Source organism: Clupea harengus, chromosome 19 (genome assembly GCF_900700415.2).
Source record: "Clupea harengus chromosome 19, Ch_v2.0.2, whole genome shotgun sequence".
Classification (NCBI taxonomy): domain Eukaryota; kingdom Metazoa; phylum Chordata; class Actinopteri; order Clupeiformes; family Clupeidae; genus Clupea; species Clupea harengus.
Genome location: NC_045170.1, coordinates 14,628,158 through 14,654,986, shown reverse-complemented (window position 1 = coordinate 14,654,986; position 26,829 = coordinate 14,628,158). Strand labels below are relative to the sequence as shown.

General features: G+C 41.7%; 1 protein-coding gene across 4 annotated transcripts in view; it reads right to left on the bottom strand.

The window, feature by feature from the left end:
- fam135b (family with sequence similarity 135 member B) overlaps positions 1-15,610 on the bottom strand; it is a 49,033-nt gene extending 33,423 nt beyond the window's left edge. The window contains exons 1-4 of one of the 4 annotated variants that reach the window (XM_031585653.2): positions 14,965-15,610; positions 6,185-6,304; positions 5,204-5,295; positions 1,836-1,915 (exon numbers count right to left, since the gene is read on the bottom strand). In XM_031585653.2, the coding sequence (XP_031441513.1) occupies positions 1,836-1,915; positions 5,204-5,280 (157 nt within the window). In that variant the 5' untranslated portion in view covers positions 5,281-5,295; positions 6,185-6,304; positions 14,965-15,610. Of the gene's footprint in view, positions 1-1,835; positions 1,916-5,203; positions 5,296-6,184; positions 6,305-11,565; positions 12,965-14,964 lie in introns of those variants that run through there. The other 3 variants (XM_031585654.2, XM_031585652.2, XM_031585655.2) reach the window with 3 other exon arrangements.
- Positions 15,611-26,829: the final 11,219 nt, after the last annotated feature.

Here is a 26,829-nt window from a genome sequence, read left to right as displayed (position 1 = left end):
GTCACACTTTTCACAATATGAAATTACTGTACTGTTTGCAACTCGCTCAAAAAAGAATCATGACAACACCACCATATTGAATCTGCTTGCATAACAAAACTCAAAGGTATTCCTAAAGCTTGCTATAAGAGGAAACGGTGGCTTAACAGAAAAAAAGAACTTTTAAAATGTTAAGCTTCAGCACTTCCATTGTTACTGTTCAGCAGGAGTTGTGGGTCCCACGCCTCTTTGATATGAGCGGATGGACAGATTTGTGTTTGAATCTCTAATGCTTTCATTTGCACAGAACATGGAAAGGCCGTCAGAGCGACCTACTTTCTTGCCTACCGCCATTGTTCACTAATATGAATCCACAACAGCAGAACGTATCCACTGGTTTCTGAGATTTTAACATGTGGGAAGGGACCTCTGTGATGGACAGCACTGGAAACGCATGCAGTCATGAAACTGAAACTGCATTCATTCAATATATTTATAGGTATGTGTGTACACCTACAGTATATAGGTGTATGTAGGCTAAGGTGCAAAGCATTTAACATCTTCTACATCTGGTTCATCTTCATCCCAGATAGAATTCCTTTAGGGAAGCTTTTAAGAGTGTCTAAATGCAGCCCTCTCAAACACAGCTGACCAAGTTGCCTTAAATGTATGAAAACACACCCCCTCACCTGATGGTAGATGGCTAACAGGCAACACAAGGAACAAGACAAAATGAGACGTCTCAGAAACATGTCAGATTCCACAGAATACCATAAAATAACCCCCCCTCCCCCAACACACACACACACACACACACACACACATACACCTCCAACTCCACACACCCCTACAAAAAAGCCTAATAATTTTCACGCTTGTGAGGAAAGCTCTTAGCACCTGCTCCCATGGAGGGCGAGACAGAGACACGAGCACGTCTCCATCGCAGACGGACACACGCACGCACACACAAGGGCCATAAAAGAGCAGACAGGGCTGTGTGGAGATTACTGCTCTTAAGAGAGACCTTTTAAGAGGAATGTGTGTGAACTGTGCGTCCCCTCCACGCCAGAGCCATGGGACGATCATGACTGCTGAAGGAGAAGAAGGGTCGATGGCAGTGAAGGGGAAAATTAGGCAGGCTGAGTGCTGTGTGTGTGTGTGTGTGTGTGTGTGTGTAAGTGTGTGTTTGTGTGTGTGTGTGTGTGTGTGTGTGTGTGTGTGTGTGTGTGTGTGTGTGTGTGTGTGTGTGTGTGTGTGTGTGTGTGTGTGTGTGTGTGTGTGTGTGTGTGTGTGTGTAAGTGTGTGTTTGTGTGAGTGTGTGTGTGTGTGTGTGTGTGTGTGTGTGTGTGTGTGTGTGTGTGTGTGTGTGTGTGTGAGTGTGTGTGTGTGTGTGTGTGTGTGTGTGTGTGTGTGTGTGTGTGTGTGTGCGCGTGTGTGTGTGTGCATGCGTGCATATGAGGGCATGTGTTCCTGTAAGTGCATGTGTATGTGTGTTTGTGTGCGCCACACGTCGCTCTTGACGCGTGTGTGTGTGTGTGTGTATGTGTGTGTTCATTTTGAGAGCAATGACACACACCAAAGCCCTTTAGTGTTTTCACACAAGATGTTGCTCCAACACACAGGTCCTCTATGTTCTTTCTCTTTGCTTTATAACTTTAACTAAGAACATTCACCAGTCGCCATGATCATCTACTATAACAGGGAAAATCAGGCAAAAAGTTGGACTCCATCCAATGACATATAATATTTCCAGGAGTAAGTCAACCTGTTAAATATGAGCCGATTAACTGCCAACAGGTACTGATAAAAATAAACATGAAGTGAAAATATAAACTTTTTATTGACATAGTTCTCACCTGTGTTTCCAGGTGTAGTCACTATTAACCTGTGTGGCACTCGAGGTGAAACCTTCAGTCTGACTCGCACCTGGTAGAATCTGTGGAGGAAGACCAGGAAATCATCGTCATCATCATTATCATCATCACCATCATCATCATCATCATCAGGACATTACCACTGGACATTACTCGCAGACAACAGATACCTTGATGTTTAAAACAAGCAGCAACAAACTGTAAGAATGAATTATTGACTTGGACAGGACAAGACGGTGCTTAAATAATGTATTCTATACAGCACTGAACCTCCATTTCTGGAGGTCAGCCAGCATAGTATGTACAGACATACTAGAACACAAGACTGCATGTCCTGCACTGTTCATATGAACGGTATCCTATACTGGAAGTATGACCATTAGCTGCATAGTAAGTTGAATTCCCTTAATGTGTGCCATCTCTCAGTGTATAGTCAATAAAGGCTGCAGCCGGGCTCTATAAAAGGTTATGTGGTGCACACACGCAATATACACATACACACACACACACACACACACACACACACACACACACACACACAAATATACACACACACACCACATACAAATCCTCATCAGACTAGTACATTCACAAGGTCAACTTTGCTGAATGGATTGTCATTGCACATTTTCTGCCATAAGTGTAGTGGAATGGAAATTAACTAGAGTAAAAAAACAGCAATAGTTCATATTGTAATTAAAAACAGTAACAGTTAATAGATTTAAAGAATAAAAACAGACACCCCTCTTTTTTACATTTTTAGTTTAGTTAGTAAAAGTTAAACTTTTAATTAAGGTAAAAAACAAAAACACCTCTAAAACGGAGTAATACCCATTTCTATGAGATTCAAACTCTCATGAAATATGAAATGAAATATATATTGGGTAACTCTTAAAACCTTTAGGAGTATTTATACAAGCTAAAACACTTTCACCTGTTGAAGCTTTCAAATCATTCAACCTTTTGCTACTTGGGGCGCTCCGCACATTCAGCTTGGACCCCGATGAACACCACTTTTAGCTATATTTTATAATTTTTTATATACGTTTGGCATTTCATTGAAAACCTATAAAATATATATTTTTTTGTATTGAAAATGAATATACCTTTGGGAAAGAAAATGAGTTAAAGCAATTAAAGAAACATCTAACCTGTGTCCGATTGTCTATCACTTTATCAGTTACCCCAGCTCAGGCAACCCCTCCTGAGACCCAACCCTTACACTTAATCGAGAGCACAGGCTTCTTCACAGACCTCCATGGACCAAGGGCTTCCTAAGTCATCACAGGTCTCCAAAGCCACATCCCAACTCATGCACTGCTGTGTCTTAGAGCACTTTGTGTCTCACATTTGCCCCCTTGCTAACTTAGCCGCCAGTTCCTAACATGCCAGACTATTGCATTGTTGCTGTGGATCAGACAAAAATATCCTCTTTTCTGAGTATAGAGAATTAGACAGGATTACTCGTCCAACATGTGCATAGAGGTCCTCAAAACAGAGTGGTGGTACATACACAGATGGCTCTTTGATGGTTTCATGGGGGATATCAAACACCTGGAGAGTGTCAGTGATTTGGAATGGGTGTCAGAGAATTGGAGACACTCTTGGGGAACTGCCACTAATGAGGAAATCATAACAACACAGAGGGGATGCTGGTAAGACTGGAGATTTAGAGCATAAATGGTTCCAGAACTCATAAAATAAAGCCAAAAAAGAATATTCAGTGTTAATAATCAACTTAAAATGACCGCAATCAAATTTTTCATCAGTGATCTTTTGCCCAATGTGGTTCAAATACATTATTCCAACTGTTGTTTATGTGGTAAAGGGTTTTTAATTAATTTGTTTGTCCGTGCATTATTGTGTGAGTGCCAGTACTCTTTTGTGTTTCTTTCAAAACATCAAGTGGAGCATCTTCCAGCAGTGTTTGACAGCGCCATGGGTCTGTGAACGCCTCTCATCGGCGATGAGACAAAAAAAATATATATATATTTGAGCACCCAGCTGGTGACGGATTATAGCGGGTTGGAGGGTGGAGGGGGGGGGGTGCAGAGAGAGGTTTAACCCAACCCGGTTTAGTGGAGGAGACCTAGGGCGGATGGGTGGGTGAGTGGGGGAAGGAACGCTCTCAAATCTGTGTAAAGCTGGTATTTCGGTCAGCCACTCCGCTCGGAGCCCGGCCAGATGCCCAGACTCTAATCCACCCGCAGACATCTCCTACTGTAGCCATGGTATCTGACGTGACCTTTATTCCTCAACATTCCTCAGTGTCATTGTGGGCGCAGCAGTGTCGGACCCAATCGGCCTCAAAGCCACCTCAACTTGTTATTTTTGGGACGAATATGATGGGGTTTTGTCACATTGGTTTTGTCGTGATTTGTGCGCGTATGTCTCTCATTTTTTAGAATAGACACACACACACACACACACATGCGTGTACACACATTTTGCTGCTGATATGACACGGTATACATTTTTTGTTTCTAAACTCATCCCTCTGGCTCTCCATTTAAACAGCATTTTTCACTGTGGGCAAAAGAAGAGCTTTAACCCTCTTGAGACTGAGGGTGTTTTCAGACACTCTGATGATTTAGGCCTGCTTTGATATTTTTGAAAATGTAAGCTACTTTAAATTGTGGTTCCAAAGTCAAATATATTTTATTCATAATCTTCACAAGTTCTGGTATAATAATAACATAAGTGGTATGCATGGATGTATTTTAGTGTAAAATAGTTTTTTTTTTACTTGCACTGGCATACGTGCAAAAACATACAGTATACTGAACTAGAATGGCAAACTGTTTTGATCACTGGAGGTGATTCTCTAAGGTCTTGGGTATTCATATGAACAAATAAATGGCCAACTTACATTTCTCACCCTGTCACTGCAGTCTGAAAGGGCACCAATGGGAGGATAATTGCTTTGAACCATGCATATGCAGAGGTGGGCTGTTAAAAAGGTCTTCCTGCTGGAAACTGCTGGAATGTCCTCTGACTGCTTATCAGTGAAGCTTCAGTGACCTTTTTCATTTTTTTCTTTGTGACAAAATTACTTCTAGTGACATTTCCACAAGACAGGGGGCACCAACCGGAGAAAAAGAAACACACACACCACCCACAGTGGCATCAGAAGTCTTACTTACGTTGAGTCTGTTCAAGGACAGCCTCAGAAAACCTGCTTGTTGTGACTGTCAACACGGTATGTTTATTATGGGAGACCATGTGGGAAGATAATTTAACAGAGGACAAGAGGCGCATTGTTGGGCCAGACGATCATATGATTCCACTCAGTCCCACAGGGTGTCCCAGTTGACTCTGGAAAGGGAGGTATATGTACGAAAGAGACTCACCCTCGCTGAAATAGATCCACATTGTGAAATTTATGCAGCTCCACTGAAAAGTCTACAGTCCCCTGAACTTCTGACATGATCTATTCCATCACCTGTAGTAGACACACATACACACACACACACATACAAACACATACACACACACACACACACACACACACACACACACACACACACACACACAGGGAACAATGGTTACACATTGACTTAGAATAATTCCTGAACAATATTATCAACCCAACAAAAAACACATATCATAGCAGTACATTTTCAACACGTATCACAAACGTATTATCACATTCCCCTGTAATCATGCAACCATGTAATCAGTGTAGCTGATAGGCTGCCACCCCCAACCCAAAACAAAATGTCCTCTGTAATCACCTTATTGCCATGCACCTCGCAACCTGTGTGACTCCTACATAACCTGAACCTACTTACACAATCAGCGGAGGTGGTCTCAGGCCTGCTGAGACCATGAGAGGAATACTTTAGAGACAGGACTTCTAATTGGACAAACACTGAGTCATCCGTGGACATATTTACCCTGGTCATTGCAATAGAGGTGTGCACTTTGATCAGATGAGAGGGGTGGATTTTTATAGAGGGTGGTGGTGATGGACTTCAGCTATCGGTTTGATAGGCTAATCCACAGTATGGTCTGTAAGTAACATGGTAACTGTAAGTATATGGAACCTTTGCATCAATGTTTTTAGTTAGGTGAAATATACACACATATCGAGGCATGTCAGACTACCTAACAGGCCTTGGACTCCCAAGAGTTAAGTGCGATAGCCCAGCTGCCTGACTGCAACTACGAATACTGTTGCCAGTATTTAGCAGGAATGTATGGGCTTTGTGATTGAAAACGCTGCCAATACCACAGTGCAGTGGTGACCCTGGGGCAAGCTGAATTGATAGGATGATATTTTAATGTATGTATATTTATCCCATTTCTTTAAGAGCAGTGAGTTGACTCACTCAGTCTTGGCCCACTGTGGCCCTCTGTCTGTCCCGCTGCTGCTGCTGATGCTGCTACTGGCGATTGGCATTCAGCTGGTAGCCCAGACACTCACTGTCTACAGATCTGGAGAGGGGATACTGGAGGAGGGGGGGACAGAGATGTCTGCTGATTACTGATGCACTGCTCCCCCCCCCCCCCCACACACACACACACACCCACCCCCCTCTGAGGTATAATTCGAGATCCTGAAGACATCACAGAACACGGCTCCCAGACTTGACTTCACAATTTAGAGAGTGGAGAGAGCGTAGCGAAGAATTGAAAGGAGCAGATTAGGCACACTAGGGTGGTCTCTTCTTACGCATCAGCAATGTCTGTCATAACAAATAAAAACCCTACGTGGGTGAGATCTCGTTTATTTGATTAGACTGTAAATGGTGAAGTATAACAATCAAATTATTGTGTCATTCACAGTAAAGACCCATGCACGTGGTCATACGGACTAGGGAAGAGTAGAGAAAAATGCACTCAAAAGGTTCATTGAAATAATTAGTCAAGCGTAGCAAAGCTGATGAGACAATGTGTAATCTATTGTCGTCTCGCTTTTTTCACCTGTATTTTTCAGACGTGGAGCACCTGTCAGGCCCCAAATGAGAAAATTACACCACCTCAGGATGTTATAGCCTCAATAACACATTCTGAATGTTGCCATTCTGCAAGGTATCACGTGTGTTACCTAGCAGCGAAAAGCTCACACTCCACATCAACACCTCTACTAGCGCTATGAGATGAAAGACCCATTCACCAGCTACGCATGTTTACGCAGAGGGGATATCAGGCCCTTCCTCTCTGCAGCTGTGATAGTCATGAGAGTCTAAGCTATTCGAGCTTTGTTAGATTGTTATTTTGTATAGTTTTTCTAAAGCCGTGATGCTCAAAGACCTAAAGGTTTAATTTGTGTGTTGGCAACATGATAGACATGAAGGCCAAAGATGTTACAGTTTTATTTGTGTGTTAATGTCATGATTGCTATCATGGCCAAAGAGAGGCCTGTAAACCACCAGACCGATGCAGACATACATGGCACAAAGGAACACCATGTATCACCATTCTGGACACATCTACCTCTCTTGCTACGATTAGCGCACAGCTACAAATACTGTGTCCTTGTCCGCTGTCACTACGTGCTGCAAACAGACAAGCGATAGAAGGTGACAGTAAATGTCACATCGAGCAGCAGTCACTGTAATACAATTACTCCACCATCACTCACCACGTCCACCTTCACCCCATCACACCAGATTACAAAATACCTCTCGCAAAAACAGTGGAAACGGTGGATATAAAGGTAATAAAAGGCTACAACTACATGGGGAAGTGGCTTTGCTCGAGCTTGAGTGCCGGAGTGCATAAAAATAGATTTGCTTTTGGTCAGTGATCTGATCTTTTTGCAGCAGCGAACAACTGAATGGTACTGTAAATAACTTCCCATTAAAGGTTAAGAGTCCCTGTGTGGAACAACAGTCACCTTGTCTTTAGAAACCTGCTGTGGAAAGTTAGGAGGGAGAAAAAAATGAAAAATCAATTCCGCTAAAACTCATTATTCAAAGTCTTTTTTTGTGGTGTACCTCCCTAGTGTGAGACCTTTGTATCTGTCTATATTTCAAGGACGAGGGTTGTGGAGGACAGGGGACAATGACACGGATGATGGCTGAATGATTGACTGCGCTGCAATACACTGTAAAATCCCAGTTTGTCTCTGTGACATAAGCGTTTATGGGGGAGGCCATTCATAGGCCCCCACTGAGATTCAACTGGAGACACTGAGATTCAACTGGAGAGACACACAGTATACGCCTCAATTTCACGCATTTATTATGGCATGCTTGGGTTAATAGAGAGATTTAAAAGTGGATAAGTGATGATCAGTTTTATATCTGACCTTGTGGTAATGGCATGGCACAGATCATTTCAGTGTACTCTGTGCTCATAGTGCTACTGAGGAAAGCCAGTTGCACATTGGCATTCTTCACACCCAACCGCCCAAGTAAAAGACAGCAACAAAGGTTGTGGCCCTGATTATCTGGCTCAACCACTAAGTTCTGAAAAGAGTGATCAGATCTGAGTCATTTGTACCACAGGCAACTGCAAGACAGGTGCAAAGAAAACAACAAAAATACATGAATCACACTCCCCACTCCCTATGCTAATGCTTGAGTCATCATTAGATGAATCAGTATTATTCACCTGTAGGTAGACGTCTGTCTCTGCCTTATTCAGAAAATGTTTGTACAGCTGTTATTGGGTCCACTGTTCAGTGCCCCTTATCGTGTGTGAGTCGCTCTCGCTACACTCTGATACAACAGAGACCTTGGCATGTACATTTGAGGGAGAATATTACAGAGACAGACGTCACAGAAGACCATCTACACCCACAAATTAAACATGACCAACAAAATACTGCACAAATACAGAAATTCCAACTGTCAACATTGACTATCACTATGTGCATACATTACTATGTGCCTACATTCACTTAAGTTATCACTTTAATAAAAATAGGCCTAATCATTAAATGAATACATTATAAAATGTACCTGACTTTGTCATCTAGTTTTCGAACTGTCTTCATTCCTACTTTCTTAGCCGCCTTTGCACTTTGGTGTTCATGAGTTTGAGTTCCGAACTTGCCTAAGATATGCAAGCAGAAGAGTGTGTTTGGCACGGTCTCTGGCCAGGGTCCTAAAATGCCTTGCAGGGATTGTGCAGGAGTCGACTGACCCGGGTGGAGTCGAGCAGGATACGTGCATACACCCGCATGCTACACCAAAGGAAGACAGGTGGTGTATGAGGAGGGTGGGGTGAGAGCGAGTGCCAAGGCAAGTGGCCAAAGCCGAAGACGCTGATGAGGAGAACTGAGTTTAAATTATGTGTGGGTGATTGATATGAGAGGGGTGTGGCAAATTCATTGTTTCTCCTCCCGAACTTCTGTTCAGAACACAATTTCATAGAACTGGAGGATGTCATGGCCTTTGTAGACATCATATTTTTGAGAAAGAATTGCTGTCAGTCGGCTTCACCAGACGGGGATGGAGGCTCGGTGAAAGATGTACAGCTTAATATTTGGGAGAGTGAACTCAGAAGCCCATGGGCAGCCTGAGTTTAATCACACACTCTCAGTGTGTGTGTGTGTGTGTGTGTGTGTGTGTGTGTGTGTGTGTGTGTGTGTGTGTGTGTGTTTTTGAAAGACTGTGACAGAGCAAGAGAGGGTGTGTGAACTTGTTTGTGTGCGTGTGTATCTGTATATGAGTGTGTATGTGTGTAGGTGTGTGGGAGTCTGTGGATGTGTGTATGCGTGTGTGTGTGTGTGTGTGTGTGTGTGTGTGTGTGTGCACTGTGGATATGTGCGTGTGGGCGGCCGCGTTTACGAGTGGGTGTCTGCTTATCAACACACACCGAAATTGACCAATAAATTAATGAGTACGGAAGCGCTTGTGTGACTCACCCCTCATCAACCCCACCCCCACTAACACCGCAAGCACTGTGCACATATTTACAACCATTTACCTTTTGTCCCTATGACAGACTTATGCTTGGCAATGAGATGAATGTCACGGAGCATTACTTCAACTGAGCTTCATTGAAAAGGACAACACGGGCATGGCCAGGAAATCACACTTGACACCTGATTTAAAAAGAGCTACAGTGCCTCATTTTAAGTTGATATACAGAGCAATATTGTCCAAAAAAAAATCTGTACTTTCCTGACACGTAATTCAATGATAATAAAAGTTGGCCAGGTAAGCGTAGCAATCATAAAGCCTAGCCTGATGTATCGAGCTTTTCATTTTTCATTTAAAAGAGTTCTGCTGACTATCCAGAATATACAGGTTTTTGACTTCACACGCTGTGTCTAGGTAATGGCCAGTTCTCACATCCCAGGTCAGTGAACAGGGAAGAGAACTCGCTGAATAGCACTTGCTGTATGAATGGGACTAAATGGTGCTCGGGAGATTTCTGTGTGTAGCGCTTTTTTCTGCCCCCCCACAAAAGAGTAGTTCACCCTATTGTTGGTGTACCTCACATGATGCAACACTCTGCAGTCAAAGCTGAACAGATTCACCTGTGCTCTCTGAAACTAGCGCAATGAAAAGTCCAAACCCTGATGCATTGTCAGTGTATTCAATTCATGTTTTAGTTTCTATATAGCAATGATAGATATGCAATATTGTAGTGTGTGCAGTAACAGAATAATTAATGAATGCTGACCTAGCTTCAGCACTACATAATAAAGTATAGGAAAATCATTAGGACCCCTAATGATTACATCTCAGCGTGTGTGTGTGTGTGTGTATGTGTCTGTGTGTCTGTCTGTCTGTGTGTGTGTGCGCTTGTTTGGCTCACTGATGTGTTGATGTCCATGAAGCTCTCCTACATAACGCACCAGGCAAAGCAAATGAGTGGGTCACACGTGACACCCTCGCTTTAGTAGCTCCCCAGGTACAATAGGCTGAATAGGCTGAGGCTGTCCTACCAGACTGCGTAATTGGTGTTAATGTGGCAGGGTACAGTTGCCTAGGAGGACACGCCATGGAAACCGGCACAGCGAGAGAGAGAGAGAGAGAGAGAGAGACGGAGAGAGAGAGACGGAGAGAGAGAGAGAGACAAGAAAGTGGGGGAGAGAGAAAGAGAAAGCAACAGAGACAGAGAGGGAGAGAGAGATGGAGAGACACTGCAGACATTTATCTTAACAGTAATGACTAATGACAATGATTGCGAAGTGTGTCGATGATGATGATGAATATCTATAGCGATAGTCATCAGGGAACTGTTTGGCTCTTTTCTTTGCTGTGTCAGCTGTCTGGAGCTGGAGCGCCCGCCAGTGTTGCGCACGTGTGATGTGACATGACTGATGCAGCTGAACTCCCTGAATTCCCATTCATCAAGCTGGAAGCAACTCAACATCCTTCAGACCAAAAAACAACGCTGCCAAATCTAAGTATACAACATAAGTATTGCCCTCACCCTAGAAGATCAATTTCGGATCTCTAAACGTTGTTGGTATTTTTGCTCAACAGCAAATCAAATGACACCCCACCCTTCCATGTTCCTGGACCACTGTGTTGATTGGCTGGGATTGTTTATGGCCCAGCCACTGTTGGTTTCCCATTTACAGAGCCAGGACTGTGTACAAGTGTACACGTTTTTTTTTTAGCGCAAACACTGAACGGACAGCTAAGATAGTGAGGAGTTTGCTAAATTTGACAAAAGGTGAAGATGAGAAGATAAAATCTTCACATTTGTACTTTTTTACTTTTTACACACTTAGCTTTTTGCAGAAACCATTAAAAACATAACACTGAACATTAAAAGTATATTAAAGTAAATTATCTCATACCTTCTAAAGCTTCTACTGTGGTTGATTACCTTCTCTCCTCTCCCTGTCTCTGACTGTCAAGCCAGTGTTGTTTATGGCCCGGTTTGGCGTAATGAGTAACCTGTGGGTAGTCCACATTACCCGGGGACAAAAGCTGCTCAAAAAATGTATCCTCACTGAACGGGGCCCGGGACAGCCAGCAGACCCTTGGGCGAGGGAAGTGCTTAGCGGTGGGCAGATTAGGGGAGTCACATGAGGAGCAGTCTTGCGCCAGTTCCTCCTACCGTATTACACAACAAACTCTGGGTCTGAGAGGAACTCAAGCATAAGACTGCTGGGCCAATCTCATGATACTCACTGAGCATGTGCGTGACCTCTAGCTGTTTGTCAGTGGCGTATTACCCAGCAAATACGCTTCCTCTACCATGACTCAGTCTACAGTTGTTTTCGGCAGGACATGGGGCTGTGTGGGTATCACATTTGGGATCTCTACTAGGCTTCTCTATTTCTGCACACACATGTCAGTACAAATATGTTATACCACAGTTAGATGGTCGAATAATTTATTAACTTCTGATTGGACAAGAAGCATTCCATGAGTGGGGATATCCTGGCACAACCCCACTCAGACTCTTCACCTCTAGAAATCACTCTACATTTGATATACTTTAACCGTTCAATTGTATGACGTCAACATATCATTCATTGAAGAACTGTACCTGTAGCGATTTTATAACGAATCACAGCCGTGGAGATATCCTTTACCAACTCCACTCTCACTCATGTCATATTGCTTAATTATCCCCTGGCCTCATTATAATGCTGGCCTCTTTTCACAAATACAGGTCCTATAGGCTAACACTATGGGGAGTTACATAAATCCTTTTCAGTTCACTCCGCAACACTGACTCATTGTCTTGGGACAGAGCATGAGAGGCTGGAGGTGTTACAAAGTTACCAGTGCAGTTACCGGGGAACACAACTGACTTGCTCCAGAGCAAACCAAAGAGATACTACAGACGCGCCTAACTGAGGCCTAGTCACCACTGGGCTTTCCACGTAAAATGTTTCAACATTTACAGTAAATCTTTTCTGCTCCCCAGAGCACTGCGTGGGGAAATCACCAAAGCATGCTGGGTAATCTGAGGGAGAGTGCTACTGCTGCTGCTGTTGCTGGGACTGCAGCTGAGTTTTTTTAGTCCACGGGTCCCTCATGGTCCAAACACATTTTCGCCAGGAGTGCACAGACCTGGACAGGACAAGTCAACTGGAAAATCCCTGTTATGCCATAAGCACGCTTTGCTCCCTGGCAAATGAGGTGAAGTGTTTAACAACACTGGCAGCCCCACTGGCATACACTACGACTGCAGCAAGCACATGACTCTAAGTCAGACAGAAAGAGATGTGTGTACATGTATGTGTGCACGACAGAGACCCTTACACAGAGAGAACCAGAGATTGTGAGAGAGGAGTGTGTGTGTGTAAGCTATACACATATACCCTTTTATATGTGTGTGTGTGTGTGTGTGTGTGTGTGTGTGTGTGTGTGTGTGTGTGTGTGTGTGTGTGTGTGTGTGTGTGTGTGTGTGTGTGTGCGTGAGAAGAATCCTTAGACAGAGAGACAGAGACTGTGAAAGGTGTATGAGTGAGTGTTTGTATGCGTGTGTGTGTGTGCGTGTCCCTGCAAGGTCCAGGCCTCAGAGGGCCATGTGCAAGCCGCAGCATTTAATGTGAATGTCACTCGCTATTTGCTAAGAGCAAGCCTCACCGCTGTGTCAAACACACATTAGCATCACAGTTAAACCTCCCCACTGTGTGACCATGTCCCCTGTTACCTTTTCTGAAGTGACTTGATTTATCTCCAGCATTGGACAGTGCTATAGACATGTATCATTGTACAATAAAACACTGAGGTATAAGATATTATAGTATGCATGGATGATTTTACTTACAAAATACAGAGCAGACTAATAAATCATTAAAATCGTACTACACACGGTGTGTGTGTGTGTGTGTGTGTGTGTGTCTGCATATGAGCAACCCTTACAAATTAATGTGTGTTAGTGTGATACGATGCATGAGTCATGGGCTTGTTTGTTGCTCAGATTGCACTGTTTCCTTGACAGTGTGTATCACAAGGCAAGTGAACCACAGTTTCTGGAGAGCTGTAGCTCAGCTACCCAAGATTCATCTCTGATAATGGAGCCGAAATACCGTCTCAATATTTAACTCATTCTTCTTTTGTAGTTTTTTATGAATTATGGAAAATACTGGCATTTCAATCATTTGCTACAGCATTTCGCTGGTTTTGTCTTTTTTGCCTTTTTGTCCTTTTTTTTGGCATGGCTGATGAAAATGGTATAAATGATGTCTCTGTGTTGTCTGGTACAAGATTAAAATGTGGCTCCATTAGGATTTGGGGTTTGTGTAAAATAATTCCTGGTCATACAACCCAAAGGATGACTGAAATCACCACAGCAAACTTCTGAATGATTCACAGAGCTTTCAGACTTTGCACACATCAAGCCACTGATTAAAATAATTGATGACGTGCTGTCAATCAGACGTGACAGTGCCCGAGCAGGGCTACTGCAATCTCATATCATGCCACACAAACTGAGACCATTCATGTACACAGTACACTGAACTGAGGTGAAAATAACAACAAAAAGATGGCCCTAACCGCTGGTCTAAGGCATTGAGATTACAACAAGCAAGCCTGTAATAAAATAAATAGCCTAAGCATTTTCTAATTTTAACCAGGCTATAAAAGACTAATTTCAAATAAAAAAACACCATTTTGTTTTTAACCTGTCTGTGGGCACTAAGAATGAAAAGCATTACTATATCAAGTGGCTTTTGCCACGCAGTTATGAGATGTTGCTGTTAAATAAAAATAGAATTTTATGGCACAAGTCCCAGCTTGTTATAGCCAGAAAAGTGGTGATAGTTGCTGATGATTTAAAATAACACCATCAGGACAGTTTATGATAAAGATACAGCCTACGAGCAATATTCTCCGGGTTTACAAACACTGTGTACTCTTTCGCCTGTCCAGGCTCTGATTTGTTCTTGATATCAGATGGCCGGTCCAGGGGCATTAACAGAATGCGCATCTAATATTTTCATATTAGCCACGGACATAGTCCCGGCAGGCTGGTGAAATGGTTCCCGTAGGCTCACAAACAGATGAAAGGCAGGGGATGTAGTTATCAATTAAGAAATCCCCGTAAAACAAGTTGGCGCAGAATCTATTTTCCAGCTTCCCACGAAACCACTCAATTAGAAAACAGTGCTTGTCCCAATCGAATTGCGGCACTCCGTTGTGTTCTCATGTTTCACAATAAACAAGACAGCTATCCCATCATTTGGCTGTAGCAGTGATGAACAATGAAGACAACACTGTTACAATCAGCTTACCTGCCACAAGGCTCTGGTGCGACACCTCTACGCAATGGTCTCCACTCCCCTTCCAAGTCACTTCCCTCCTGTCATTGAGTTCAGCGTTTCGCTTTACTGTTTGATGCGAACGTTTATGAGCGACCGGCGAGAGGATGACTTGATCGCTCAGTGTTTATATTGGTTTAGGCATAAGCTGCTCACCGCTTGTACTGCTGCTGCTGTTGCCATGGTTATTCATTCAGCCTCTGGTAGCCTACGTTATGCAGCGCAGTTCGGATCAGTTATGGCAGCGCGCTTGGCACAGCGTTTCCCATGTCTGAGATGTTCAATCTCCCTAAGTAATGCGGCAGTCGCGTGCCTCCGTTTATCTCCCAGTTTGTCCGTGGCACTTATCGTTCCGTGTGACTGTGGATGCTCGGGTGGCTGTATCCTCACCGTCTGCTGCTGCACTGTGCGTAGGCTACTACTGACGGACTGACGTCACGGCCGCCAGATAAATAAATGTTGAATCCTTTTACTTTCAGTGCATCCTGTCCGTCGGAGATAACTTTTACTATGACAGTCTGGAAGGCCACCAGTCACACATTGGCAGGTGTACGCTGCAGGTTGAATGAAAACGAAAATATCACAGGCCGCCTATCTTAGTCCTCTACTGTTTGTAAACTCTACTGTTTTAGTCCCTTTATGTAGACTGTATCCTGCTCCACGGTCTCTTTAACTTTAACTATTCTCTACTTCCATATAAGAGTGTTAGTGTTTTAATATCACTGCAACTGAGGGAGTGAGAATGTTTATGGGGAAACATTTTCAGTTGAACCAGCAGCTTGCTGCAGGTGCAGTGCTCTCTTTCTCTCTCTCTCTCTCTCTCTCTCTCTCACACACACACACACACACACACACACACACACACACATACACCAGCAGTAGCCTACTACTCAGTACTCATTCTCTCTTTTTTTACACAGCATAGTACTGCATAGCTCTTGTGTGTGTGTGTGTGTGTGTGTGTGTGTGTGTGTGTGTGTGTGTGTGTGTGTGTGTGTGTGTGTGTGTGTGTTTGTGTGCCATACACCTGTCTAAATGTTTGTCTTGAACATTTGCCTTGAGGTTGTTCAGCAAGATAATTGAGAAGACCACATATGTGAATTACAGCGTTGTCATAGGGGCTGTATGTTCGGGAGACACTCTGACCATCTGTTAGTGTAAAAATGATTTCCTGTTTCTACGTGTGTGCACGTGGTTGGACGCGCTTCATGTATCTGCCCCACTCACGGCAGACTGCTGCATCAGTACAGTGCCTGTTTAGAGTTGAAACTAATATTAAAGACTAGGCTGAGATTTGAAACTAAAGCATAACCAAAATCTGTGTATTCAAAATGTGTGCTTTAAGGTGGTTCTTAATGTCACCTTAGTTCATTTTCAGGTGAATGTCATTTTGCAGGCTGCAGCAACTGGCCTGGCTCATATTCTCTTCGGAGTGTCCAACAGAAGAAATGGCCCATGTCCAAAGAGAGGAACATCCAATGGATTCCACTGTTTATCTACATAGATTTAAAACGGTTAGCGTGTAGGACTGATGTCGGTTTTGACATACATGTCAAAGTGCTTCAGACGAACTGATTAGCCATAATGACCAGCTTGTACTTCCTTTTTCAGTCCAAATTTATGTTGCAAAGAGAGCAGTATACAGCAGATTAAAGCAAAACTTTATTTAATCCAGACACGTTGGCATCCTCCCATCTCTGCAGTGTCTAATTTCTTAATTGATTGGACCACACATTGGTTTCAAGAACTCTTTTTCAAGACCTTGGGGAAAATGTAGTTGAGGATATACTAGTACTGTATATATCATCATATCCTTGGGCTCATTCTCCAATCTGACAGTCACCTGAGGGGAGTGGATGCCTCCGGCGCTCAGTCTCCCTGGAGGAGAAAGGACTTATTGATTTTCATGTAGAATGGTTTCGCATTGACCCAGATGCTCATACTCTCGAACAAACAAGCCAGAGATTTTAATAAGATAGAGGCTGCCCTCGGAGGTAGGACACACACACATATACACCTGTGCACACACGCGCGCGCGCACACACACACACACACACACACAGCACAAGAGACAGGAGGGAAGGGAGGAAAAACCCATCAACTTGGGAGCAGATTTTGAGAGAAGCAAGACATTTCATATTTATTTCTACTGTGATTTCCATATTTATTTGCAATATTGTCAGACATGGAAAAACATAGTCTGTAAAAAGATAATTTATTTTGACAGCTAAGAGTTACTGTTTTCAGGCCGGGAAGTTGGTAACAGTTAGCAGTGTTTTTCCAAATGTATCACAAAGATGTTCAGGCACAAGAGAGCCACATCATTGTTGATATATCTGGCAGAGATGAGACAGTTGGGCTGGTTTAGAGAGCTTAAACTTTAAGCAACATTTACAAACATGTTCCAGTAATAATTTCTTACTGACCTTACATACAAACCTAGTTACAATCCCCAATGAGAGATCCTTACATGGAGTTGGAAAGAAATTAACAATGCACTCTCCAGGTTGATAACAAGTGTGTAGACTTTTTATTCTCAACTTCCAGTGTTCCAATTACTTCAAGACTGAAGGCCAGTATTGTTTGAACACAAAATGGTACCACTTTACAATAAGGTTCCCTTTATAAAGGTTTATAAATGGTTTATAAATAGGTTATTAATTAGGTTGTAAACCCTTTGTAAGTCATTTATAAGCCATTATAAATGAGTTATAACACAGTTCTTAACATATCGATGCCGGCTCACTATTTGGTAAGATCCCCATTTTGGCAACCCACTGTCTATCCCTTAACTGGCTATACTAGCCCATTGCACACTCCCTACCATTCTTGTATCTGTTACTACCAGCACGTAGAGATTACCCCCGCACCGTGGGGGGGCCTCGCATGTAAAACAAAAAAGTTTTTTTTTTTTTTTTCAATTTGAATTACATGGGATGCACACTATGTCCTTATTGTCTTGTCTGTGTTTCCAGAGTTGATATAGAAATAAAGAAAAATATATTTAATTGTGCTTTCTTTGTTAGGTAGCCTAGTGACGTGACGACATAGGTCAGAAGGTCACAGACCGGCGCGCCCACGGCAAATAGGGAGCTTGAGTTTTGATATCTTGCCTATATGTGGGGGGGGCTCTCATGTTTCCGTTACGGTACTGGTTACTACCCCACTCCTTTTGAACATGTTCTCCCTATGTGTATGTGATTTGTGTATGTTGTGTCTGGATGCTACTGGATGGCCTAAATTTCCCTCGGGATTAATAAAGTATCCATCCATCCATCCATCCATCCAAGATCAAGTTACTGCTTACTACTCATTAATATTATGAGTTACTAACATGTATAACTGGCAAAAGGGAGCCTTATTGTAAAGTGTGAAACAAATCATCATCTATTAATCAGTTACTATCATTTATAACAGGCAAAGGGAGCCTTATTGTAAAGTGTGAAACACATCATCATCTATTAATCAGCTACTAACATGTATAACTGGCAAAAGGGAGCTTTATTGTAAAGTGTGAAACAAATCATCCTCTATTAATCAGTAACTATCATTTATAACTGGCAAAGGGAGCCTTATTGTAAAGTGTGAAACAAATCATCATCTATTAATCAGCTACTATCATTTATAACTGGCAAAGGGAACCTTATTGTAAAGTGTGAAACAAATCATCATCTATTAATCAGCTACTATCATTTATAACTGGCAAAGGGAGCCTTATTGTAAAGTGTGAAACACATTATCATCTATTAATCAGCTACTAACATGTATAACTGGCAAAAGGGAGCTTTATTGTAAAGTGTGAAACAAATCATCATCTATTAATCAGCTACTATCATTTATAACTGGCAAAGGGAACCTTATTGTAAAGTGTGAAACAAATCATCTTCTATTAATCAGCTACTAACATGTATAACTGGCAAAGGGAGCCTTATTGTAAAGTGTGAAACAAATCATCATCTATTAATCAGCTACTATCATTTATAAGTGGCAAAGGGAACCTTATTGTAAAGTGTGAAACAAATCATCATCTATTAATCAGCTACTATCATTTATAACTGGCAAAGGGAACCTTATTGTAAAGTGTGAAACAAATCATCATCTATTAATCAGCTACTAACATGTATAACTGGCAAAAGGGAGCCTTATTGTAAAGTGTGAAACACATCACCATTGATAAATGAGTAACTAACATTCACATTTACCTAATATAAGTTTTTCACATGGAATGGAAAGTAAGATGCAACAGATACAAGCAAAAATAATGTATTCACACATGTTAAAAATCAACAGTCAAAATGATTAAACTGTTGAGTACAAGTGATGCTTATATTTAGACATAAAAGCTTTACGCAGACATCAATAAAACACTTTGAAAGAAATAATGAGATTCAGACTGGAAAGGCTTTTCGTATATCCATGAACAACCGTCCAAGTGGCCCATCAGGGTGACCAGAGCCAAAAAGTCAATAATTTTATCCGGATCACGGCACCGTTGTAACAAGTCCTGCGTTGTGTTCTGTGTGAGTCTGTTTGCTGGGCAAGAAATGGCCACGCACTGAAGTTCTGATGCTTTGTTCCAGCGAAGTGGAGCTCCGTACACTGTACACAATAACATACAACGAGACAGTCTGTAACATGCAGTCGTCAAACGCACTGGATATTAGCCTGTTAGCAGAGGGAAAACGTATGCTAGGAACCTCATGGCATAAGACAAAACAAGATAAATGCATTAAATATCACATCGTATGCATCACATGTTGCAGTTCACAATCTTTTAGTATATACACCGTTATGTCATCATTATACTATGACTTTGAGGGTTTATCACTCATAAATATACGTATAGTTTCTTTGACATACCTCTCTTCAGATCAGCAACTTCAAACTGAAGCCTAAAAGGAGAGATGCCAACAAAACCGAGTTTCTTAAAGGGGCAATACAAGTTGTACTCAGTGTGTTCAAATAACAAGATTTAGTATATACAAATCAGGATCAAATATGTAACGGAGTCCAAAAGTGTTGCATTTATTTCATGAAATGTCACCAAATCCTGATTTGTTTATATTTAATCTTGTTATTTGAACACACTGAATACGTGAACTTCTATTGCCCCTTTAAGTAACTTGGCTTAGTTTGCGTCTAAAGTTAGCATGCTACTACCCAGCAGTAGTACTGGGCAATAGCATGCTAACTTTAGATAGCTGGCTGACACACCTCGCAAATCCCCTCAGACGTATTTTTCAGTTTAAATAAATGGGTTTCTACATTGCATAGTGTCTCGGTAACTTTAAAAAAATCTAAGCAAAAAAAGTAAAACAAACAACTTTTAAATCGCTGTTTATCTTCTGGGTAGTAGCATGCTAAACTGAGATGCAAACTAAGCCAAGTTACTTAAAGGGGCAATATAAGTTCACGTATTCAGTGTGTTCAAATAACAAGATTAAATATAAACAAATCAGGATTTGGTGACATTTCATGAAATGAATGCAACGATTTTGGACTCCGTTACATATTTGATCCTGATTTGTATATACTAAATCTTGTTATTTCATCATCATCATTGTTTATTCAGGGAGAAATTGACTGAGCACAGGGCTCTTTTGCAGCAATGCCCTGATTGAGGCCACATAGTACAGAAGAACAATACATAAACAAACCACAACAAAACGAAACAGACAAAATACATTTTAAAAAAAACACACCAAACAACTCAGAAATTAAGCATAAAAAATAAATAAATAAAATAACATAAAGTAAAAAAATTAAATCAGAGAATCATTCAAAACAACAGCATTGAGGCACATCCTTATTATCTAAAAGGCTCTTAAATTGGTTGACAGACAAATACTTGGTTAATTTCAACTCCACTTCACACAGTGTTCCATTTATGGGAGGCAAAGAACTTAAAAGCTATTTTACCTATATTAGTTTTTGTAAGGGGGATTTCAAGGGAGATGAGGCTCTGTGACCGTGTATTATGACAGATGGATTTTAATTTTAAAAGTGACATGAGATAATTAGGCAGTTTTCCCACTAAGGCTTTATAAACAAATAAAAGACAGTGTTTTTCCCTCCTGTCTGCTAGAGGGGACCAACCAACATTCTTGTATAAGTTACAGTGGTGGGTCCTGAAAGCGTCTCCTGTAACAAAGCGAATAGCACTATGGTAAACAGAGTCCAGGAGTTTTAAGGTAGAGGGTGCAGCATACATGTAAACAATGTCACCATAGTCAAGAACTGACAAAATTGTTGATTGCACTATTTCCATTCGGTTTTCAAAAGTAAAACAAGATCTTATTCTATAAAGAGCACCCAGTTTAATTTTAACCTTCTTAGCTAGGTCAAGAACATGTGATTTAAATGACAGCCTATCATCTAGCCAGATACCTAGGTATTTATAGCAAGGAACTTGCTCAATATTAGTCCCAGAACGGGTGCATATCCTATGGGTGGAGGGGACATTATTTCTACCATTGGAGAAAATCATGAATTTAGTCTTAGACTCATTCAGCATCAATTTGAGGGACTTTAGGGAATCCTGTACACAATCAAAAGCATGTTGAAGGTTTGAAACTGCTTGATCTATAGAGGGCGCTGAGGCATACAAAATTGTATCATCGGCATAAAAATGGACTTTGCAATGTTCTAGATGGTCACAGATATTATTAATGTAAAGTGAGAACAATACCGGGCCTAAAATAGAGCCCTGAGGGACACCAGAATTAATTACTAGGGCCTCAGATGTAAGGCCTGCAACATCTATACATTGTGTTCTACCCGTGAAGTAGTTTTTGAACCATCTGAGGGAGACATTATCAAATCCCAGGGAGTTCAGTTTGCCAAAAAGTATCTCATGGTTTACTGTATCAAAAGCTTTCGACAGGTCAATAAATAAAGCGGCACAACATTGTTTCTTGTCTACAGCAGAGGCTATGTCATTTACCACAAGGGTTGTTGCAGTAATGGTACTGTGGCCAGCTCTGAAACCTGATTGAAAGGGGCATAAAATTGAGTTTAAAGATAGAAAAGAGCTAATTTGCTCATTTACAAAGGATTCCAACATTTTGGCTAGGCATGGGAGCTTGGAGATCGGCCTATAATTGTTCATTTCATTTGGGTCTCCCCCTTTATGAAGGGGCACCACTAATGCAGATTTCCAGATGCTAGGAATGTAGCCAGAAAAAAGTGATAGATTAAAAATGTGGGTCAGGGGTCTGGCTATAATGGGGGCAGCAAGCTTCAAGAGACGTGGGTCTAACTGGTCTGCACCCACTGAGCCCTTCATACATTTAGAATTACGAAGAGCAGAGAGGACTTCATGCTGTTGTATTGGTCTAAAAGAGAAGGATGTGGTTGGGTCAGTTCCCAGTGACCTGGCATCAACAGTGAAGTTATCTAGCACTCCATCCGGTACATCAGGGAAATTAGAAAGGTCAAACAAAGTGCCGCATTGGATGAAATGATTATTGAAAGCATTACAAACTTCCTTTTTTGTTTCATTTGAACACACTGAGTACAACTTGTATTGCCCCTTTAAGAAACTCGGTTTTGTTGGCATCTCTCCTTTTAGGCTTCAGTTTGAAGTTGCTGATCTGAAGAGAGGTATGTCAAAGAAACTATGCGTATATTTATAAGTGATAAACCCTCAAAGTCATGGTATAATGATGACATAACGGCGTATATACTAAAAGATTGTGAACTGCAACATGTGATGCATACGATGTGATATTTAATGCATTTATCTTGTTTTGTCTTATGCCATGAGGTTCCTAGCATACATTTTCCCTCTGCTAACAGGCTAATATCCAGTGTGTTTGATGACTGCATGTTACAGACTGTCTCGTTGTATGTTATTGTGTACAGTGTACGGAGCTCCACTTCGCTGGAACAAAGCATCAGAACTTCAGTGCGTGGCCATTTCTTGCCCAGCAAACAGACTCACACAGAACACAACGCAGGACTTGTTACAACGGTGCCGTGATCCGGATAAAATGATTGACTTTTTGGCTCTGGTCACCCTGATGGGCCACTTGGACGGTTGTTCATGGATATACGAAAAGCCTTTCCAGTCTGAATCTCATTATTTCTTTCAAAGTGTTTTATTGATGTCTGCGTAAAGCTTTTATGTCTAAATATAAGCATCACTTGTACTCAACAGTTTAATCATTTTGACTTTTGATTTTTAACATGTGTAAATACATTGTATCTGTTGCATCTTACTTTCCATTCCATGTGAAAAACTTATATTAGGTAAATGTGAATGTTAGTTACTCATTTATCAATGGTGATGTGTTTCACACTTTACAATAAGGCTCCCTTTTGCCAGTTATACATGTTAGTAGCTGATTAATAGATGATGATTTGTTTCACACTTTACAATAAGGTTCCCTTTGCCAGTTATAAATGATAGTAGCTGATTAATAGATGATGATTTGTTTCACACTTTACAATAAAGCTCCCTTTTGCCAGTTATACATGTTAGTAGCTGATTAATAGATGATGATGTGTTTCACACTTTACAATAAGGCTCCCTTTGCCAGTTATAAATGATAGTAGCTGATTAATAGATGATGATTTGTTTCACACTTTACAATAAGGTTCCCTTTACCAGTTATAAATGATAGTAGCTGATTAATAGATGATGATTTGTTTCACACTTTACAATAAGGCTCCCTTTTGCCAGTTATACCTGTTAGTAACTCATAAGATTAATGAGTAGTAAGCAGTAACTTGATCTTGGATGGATGGATGGATACTTTATTAATCCCGAGGGAAATTTTAGGCCATCCAGTAGCATCCAGACACAACATACACAAATCACATACACATAGGGAGAACACGTTCAAAAGGAGTGGGGTAGTAACCAGTACCGTAACGGAAACATGAGAGCCCCCCCCCCCCCCACATATAGGAAAGATATCAAAACTCAAGCTCCCTATTTGCCGTGGGCGCGCCGGTCTGTGACCTTCTGACCTATGTCGTCACGTCATTAGGCTACCTAACAAAGAAAGCACAATTAAATATATTTTTCTTTATTTCTATATCAACTCTGGAAACACAGACAAGACAATAAGGACATAGTGTGCATCCCATGTAATTCAAATTGAAAAAAAAAAAAAAAAACTTTTTTGTTTTAAATTTTTTTGTGGGGGGGGGGGGGCACGCGAGCCCCCCCCCCCCCCCCCCCCCCCATGCGAGGCCCCCCCACGGTGCGGGGGTAATCTCTATGTGCTGGTAGTAACAGATACAAGAATGGTAGGGAGTGTGCAATGGGCTAGTATAGCCAGTTAAGGGATAGACAGTGGGTTGTCAAAATGGGGATCTTACCAAATAGTGAGCCGGCATCGATGTGTCAAGAACTGTGTTATAACTCATTTATAATGGCTTATTTATGACTTACAAAGGGTTTACAACCTAATTAATAACCTATTTATAAACCATTTATAAACCTTTATAAAGGGAACCTTATTGTAAAGTGGTACCCACAAAATAGTCACTTGGCATTTTACTGAGTGGCAATAAACTGAAAGACATCATGGAATTTGAGAGCACTGAGAAACAAGGAAACATTTACACTTTCACCGGAAACAACAGAGAGGGCTCCCCTTCAACTAGTCTCTCTCTCCGTCTAACTCGCTAACTGGGGCTGTGTCGCAGGTCACAAGCTGGAAATAACAGGGTCAGAAACTGCCATCAATTACAGGGGTTTCTCCCTGTCTCTCTCTCTCCCTCTCTCTCTCTCTCTCTCTCTCTCTCTCTCTCTCTCTGTTATTCTCTCGGTGTTTGTATCTCAGTCTTTAGCAGTGTACATTCATTGAAAGCAGGAGTTCTCAATTACCCAACTCGGACATATGATCTCTATTCAGAGCACTGAGTGAAGAATGATATAGAGTTTCTCTATGAGGGAAAATACTACTGCTCTCAAAGTAACACACTGATGCCTCCCTGGGACAAAATGAGAATTAATTTATGTAACAAAAGCTGGTGATGGTAGGTTAATAGACTTTCATTGATACTTTTTTTTGTGTGTTGCTTCTCCAGTTTTGTGTCACAGGGTCACTTCAAGTGCTGTATGGTTCCATCCATTGCGATGTTTGCACGTGATTATGTGGTACGTGAACATGTCCAAACAGGAACTGTGTAGACAGACTTGTACGGACACATCTATGTCTACATCTTAATACAAAACACTTTATCAACTATGCATACAATATATCTTTTATTTGGATGAGTTTACATGCTTTGTGTGTTTAAAAGAGCTTCTTCTTATGCAAACCTCACTTTATGATAAATGCCTCAACACCACCACAGTCATCATCGGAGATGTAATGCCTGTAATTATGTGGATGATTAAGATGCACCGGACATTTTTTTGCCATGAAACAGGTGGGTCTTCCATACGCTCACAGAGGGTTATTTTTTTCCACAGGGGACTGAATTGACATAACACTGGATGTAACTATCATTCATTTGAAATGTCTTACAATTCACTCAAAGGCAAACAGGTTCCAGTTCAAAAACACTTCCACTTGTCTCTCTAAACTGCATAGGCTAATTAAAAGGGGTCGGAAAAAATCTCGTAAAAAAATAGCAATGAATCTTTTTTCGGAAACCTTAGGAGACACATCCTGTCTCCATTATGTATTATTATTGTGTCATTCAAATATTTCAGTCATCACTCCCTTATTGTCAGGAATATGCATCATATTCTCATTTCACTTGGACAGCTTCAGTCTATGGCATTTAATGGTATAAACTGACAGAAAAATTTCAAATAATGGAACTTATAGGATAGCTCTTCAGAAGCCTTACAAAACACTACCATGACAATCTACAGAATTGTATAAGCTGAACAGTTACTTACACATTGATACCAACTATACCTGTAGAACTGTTCAACTGTAAATAACAGTCCCATAATGAAAGCCATGCAGATAATATGTATATTGAAGTAACGGAAACCATTAATGATAAAACACACAGTAACCCTGACAAACCTACTAATATATTTTTAAAGTATGGACAGCACAGATATACTGTAACCTGCCATCCTTGGATCCCCGTGTCTTTAATCTTCCCTCATGCTAACCTGTGCTCAGGTGAGAAACGTGCAACAGTGCTGCCCAAGCCTCGCACACACACTACAGACTGATGAACACGCATTCTGGGGCCTCGCACCATGTCGCGTCTCAGGGCATCCCCATTGTGCAGCTAACCATTAGCAGAATTACACCCGCCCCAACACGTTATTAAGAGGCACTTGCGCAACAGCGGGGGGAAAATAAGAGCAAGGCAGGAGACAGAGGAGAGCGGCATGCCTGCAGGCCTCTGAAGCCTTTAAGTAGTGGTAATAAAACTGCCAGCCGCCACCTCCTCCATAGGGACCCAACCAATGGGATGCTAACGAGCAAGTGAGGTTGGCCCCCACCAACATCCTCCCCCCCCCTCTCTCCCCCCCCACTCCACCCCTTAAGTAAAAAAAAGTGCGAACATCCTGCACACGAGTCACCTCCATCAGTCCTGGACATGAGCCCTCCGTAGGACGGACTCAGGGGAATTTTGCATCACTCAAAAAGTCCCTTCCTTTGGTGCTCTCCATCCGGCTCAGTTTGTCTCTTCTGAAAGGCCCTCAAGACTGCCTGCTGCTGCTGCTGCTGCTGCTCCTCTCCTCCTCCTTGACGAGGGATTTTTACACCATGGCTCGCCACTCTTTCCTCAATGCCAGGTAAGGGACCCCTCGGCTTGTGTGGAATTCAGCACCTTCTGAAGTGGTTCTGCCGAATTAATCCATGTGTTGTTAAAAAAAGTCCTGGTACTTCACTTTGAAATAGTTTTTGG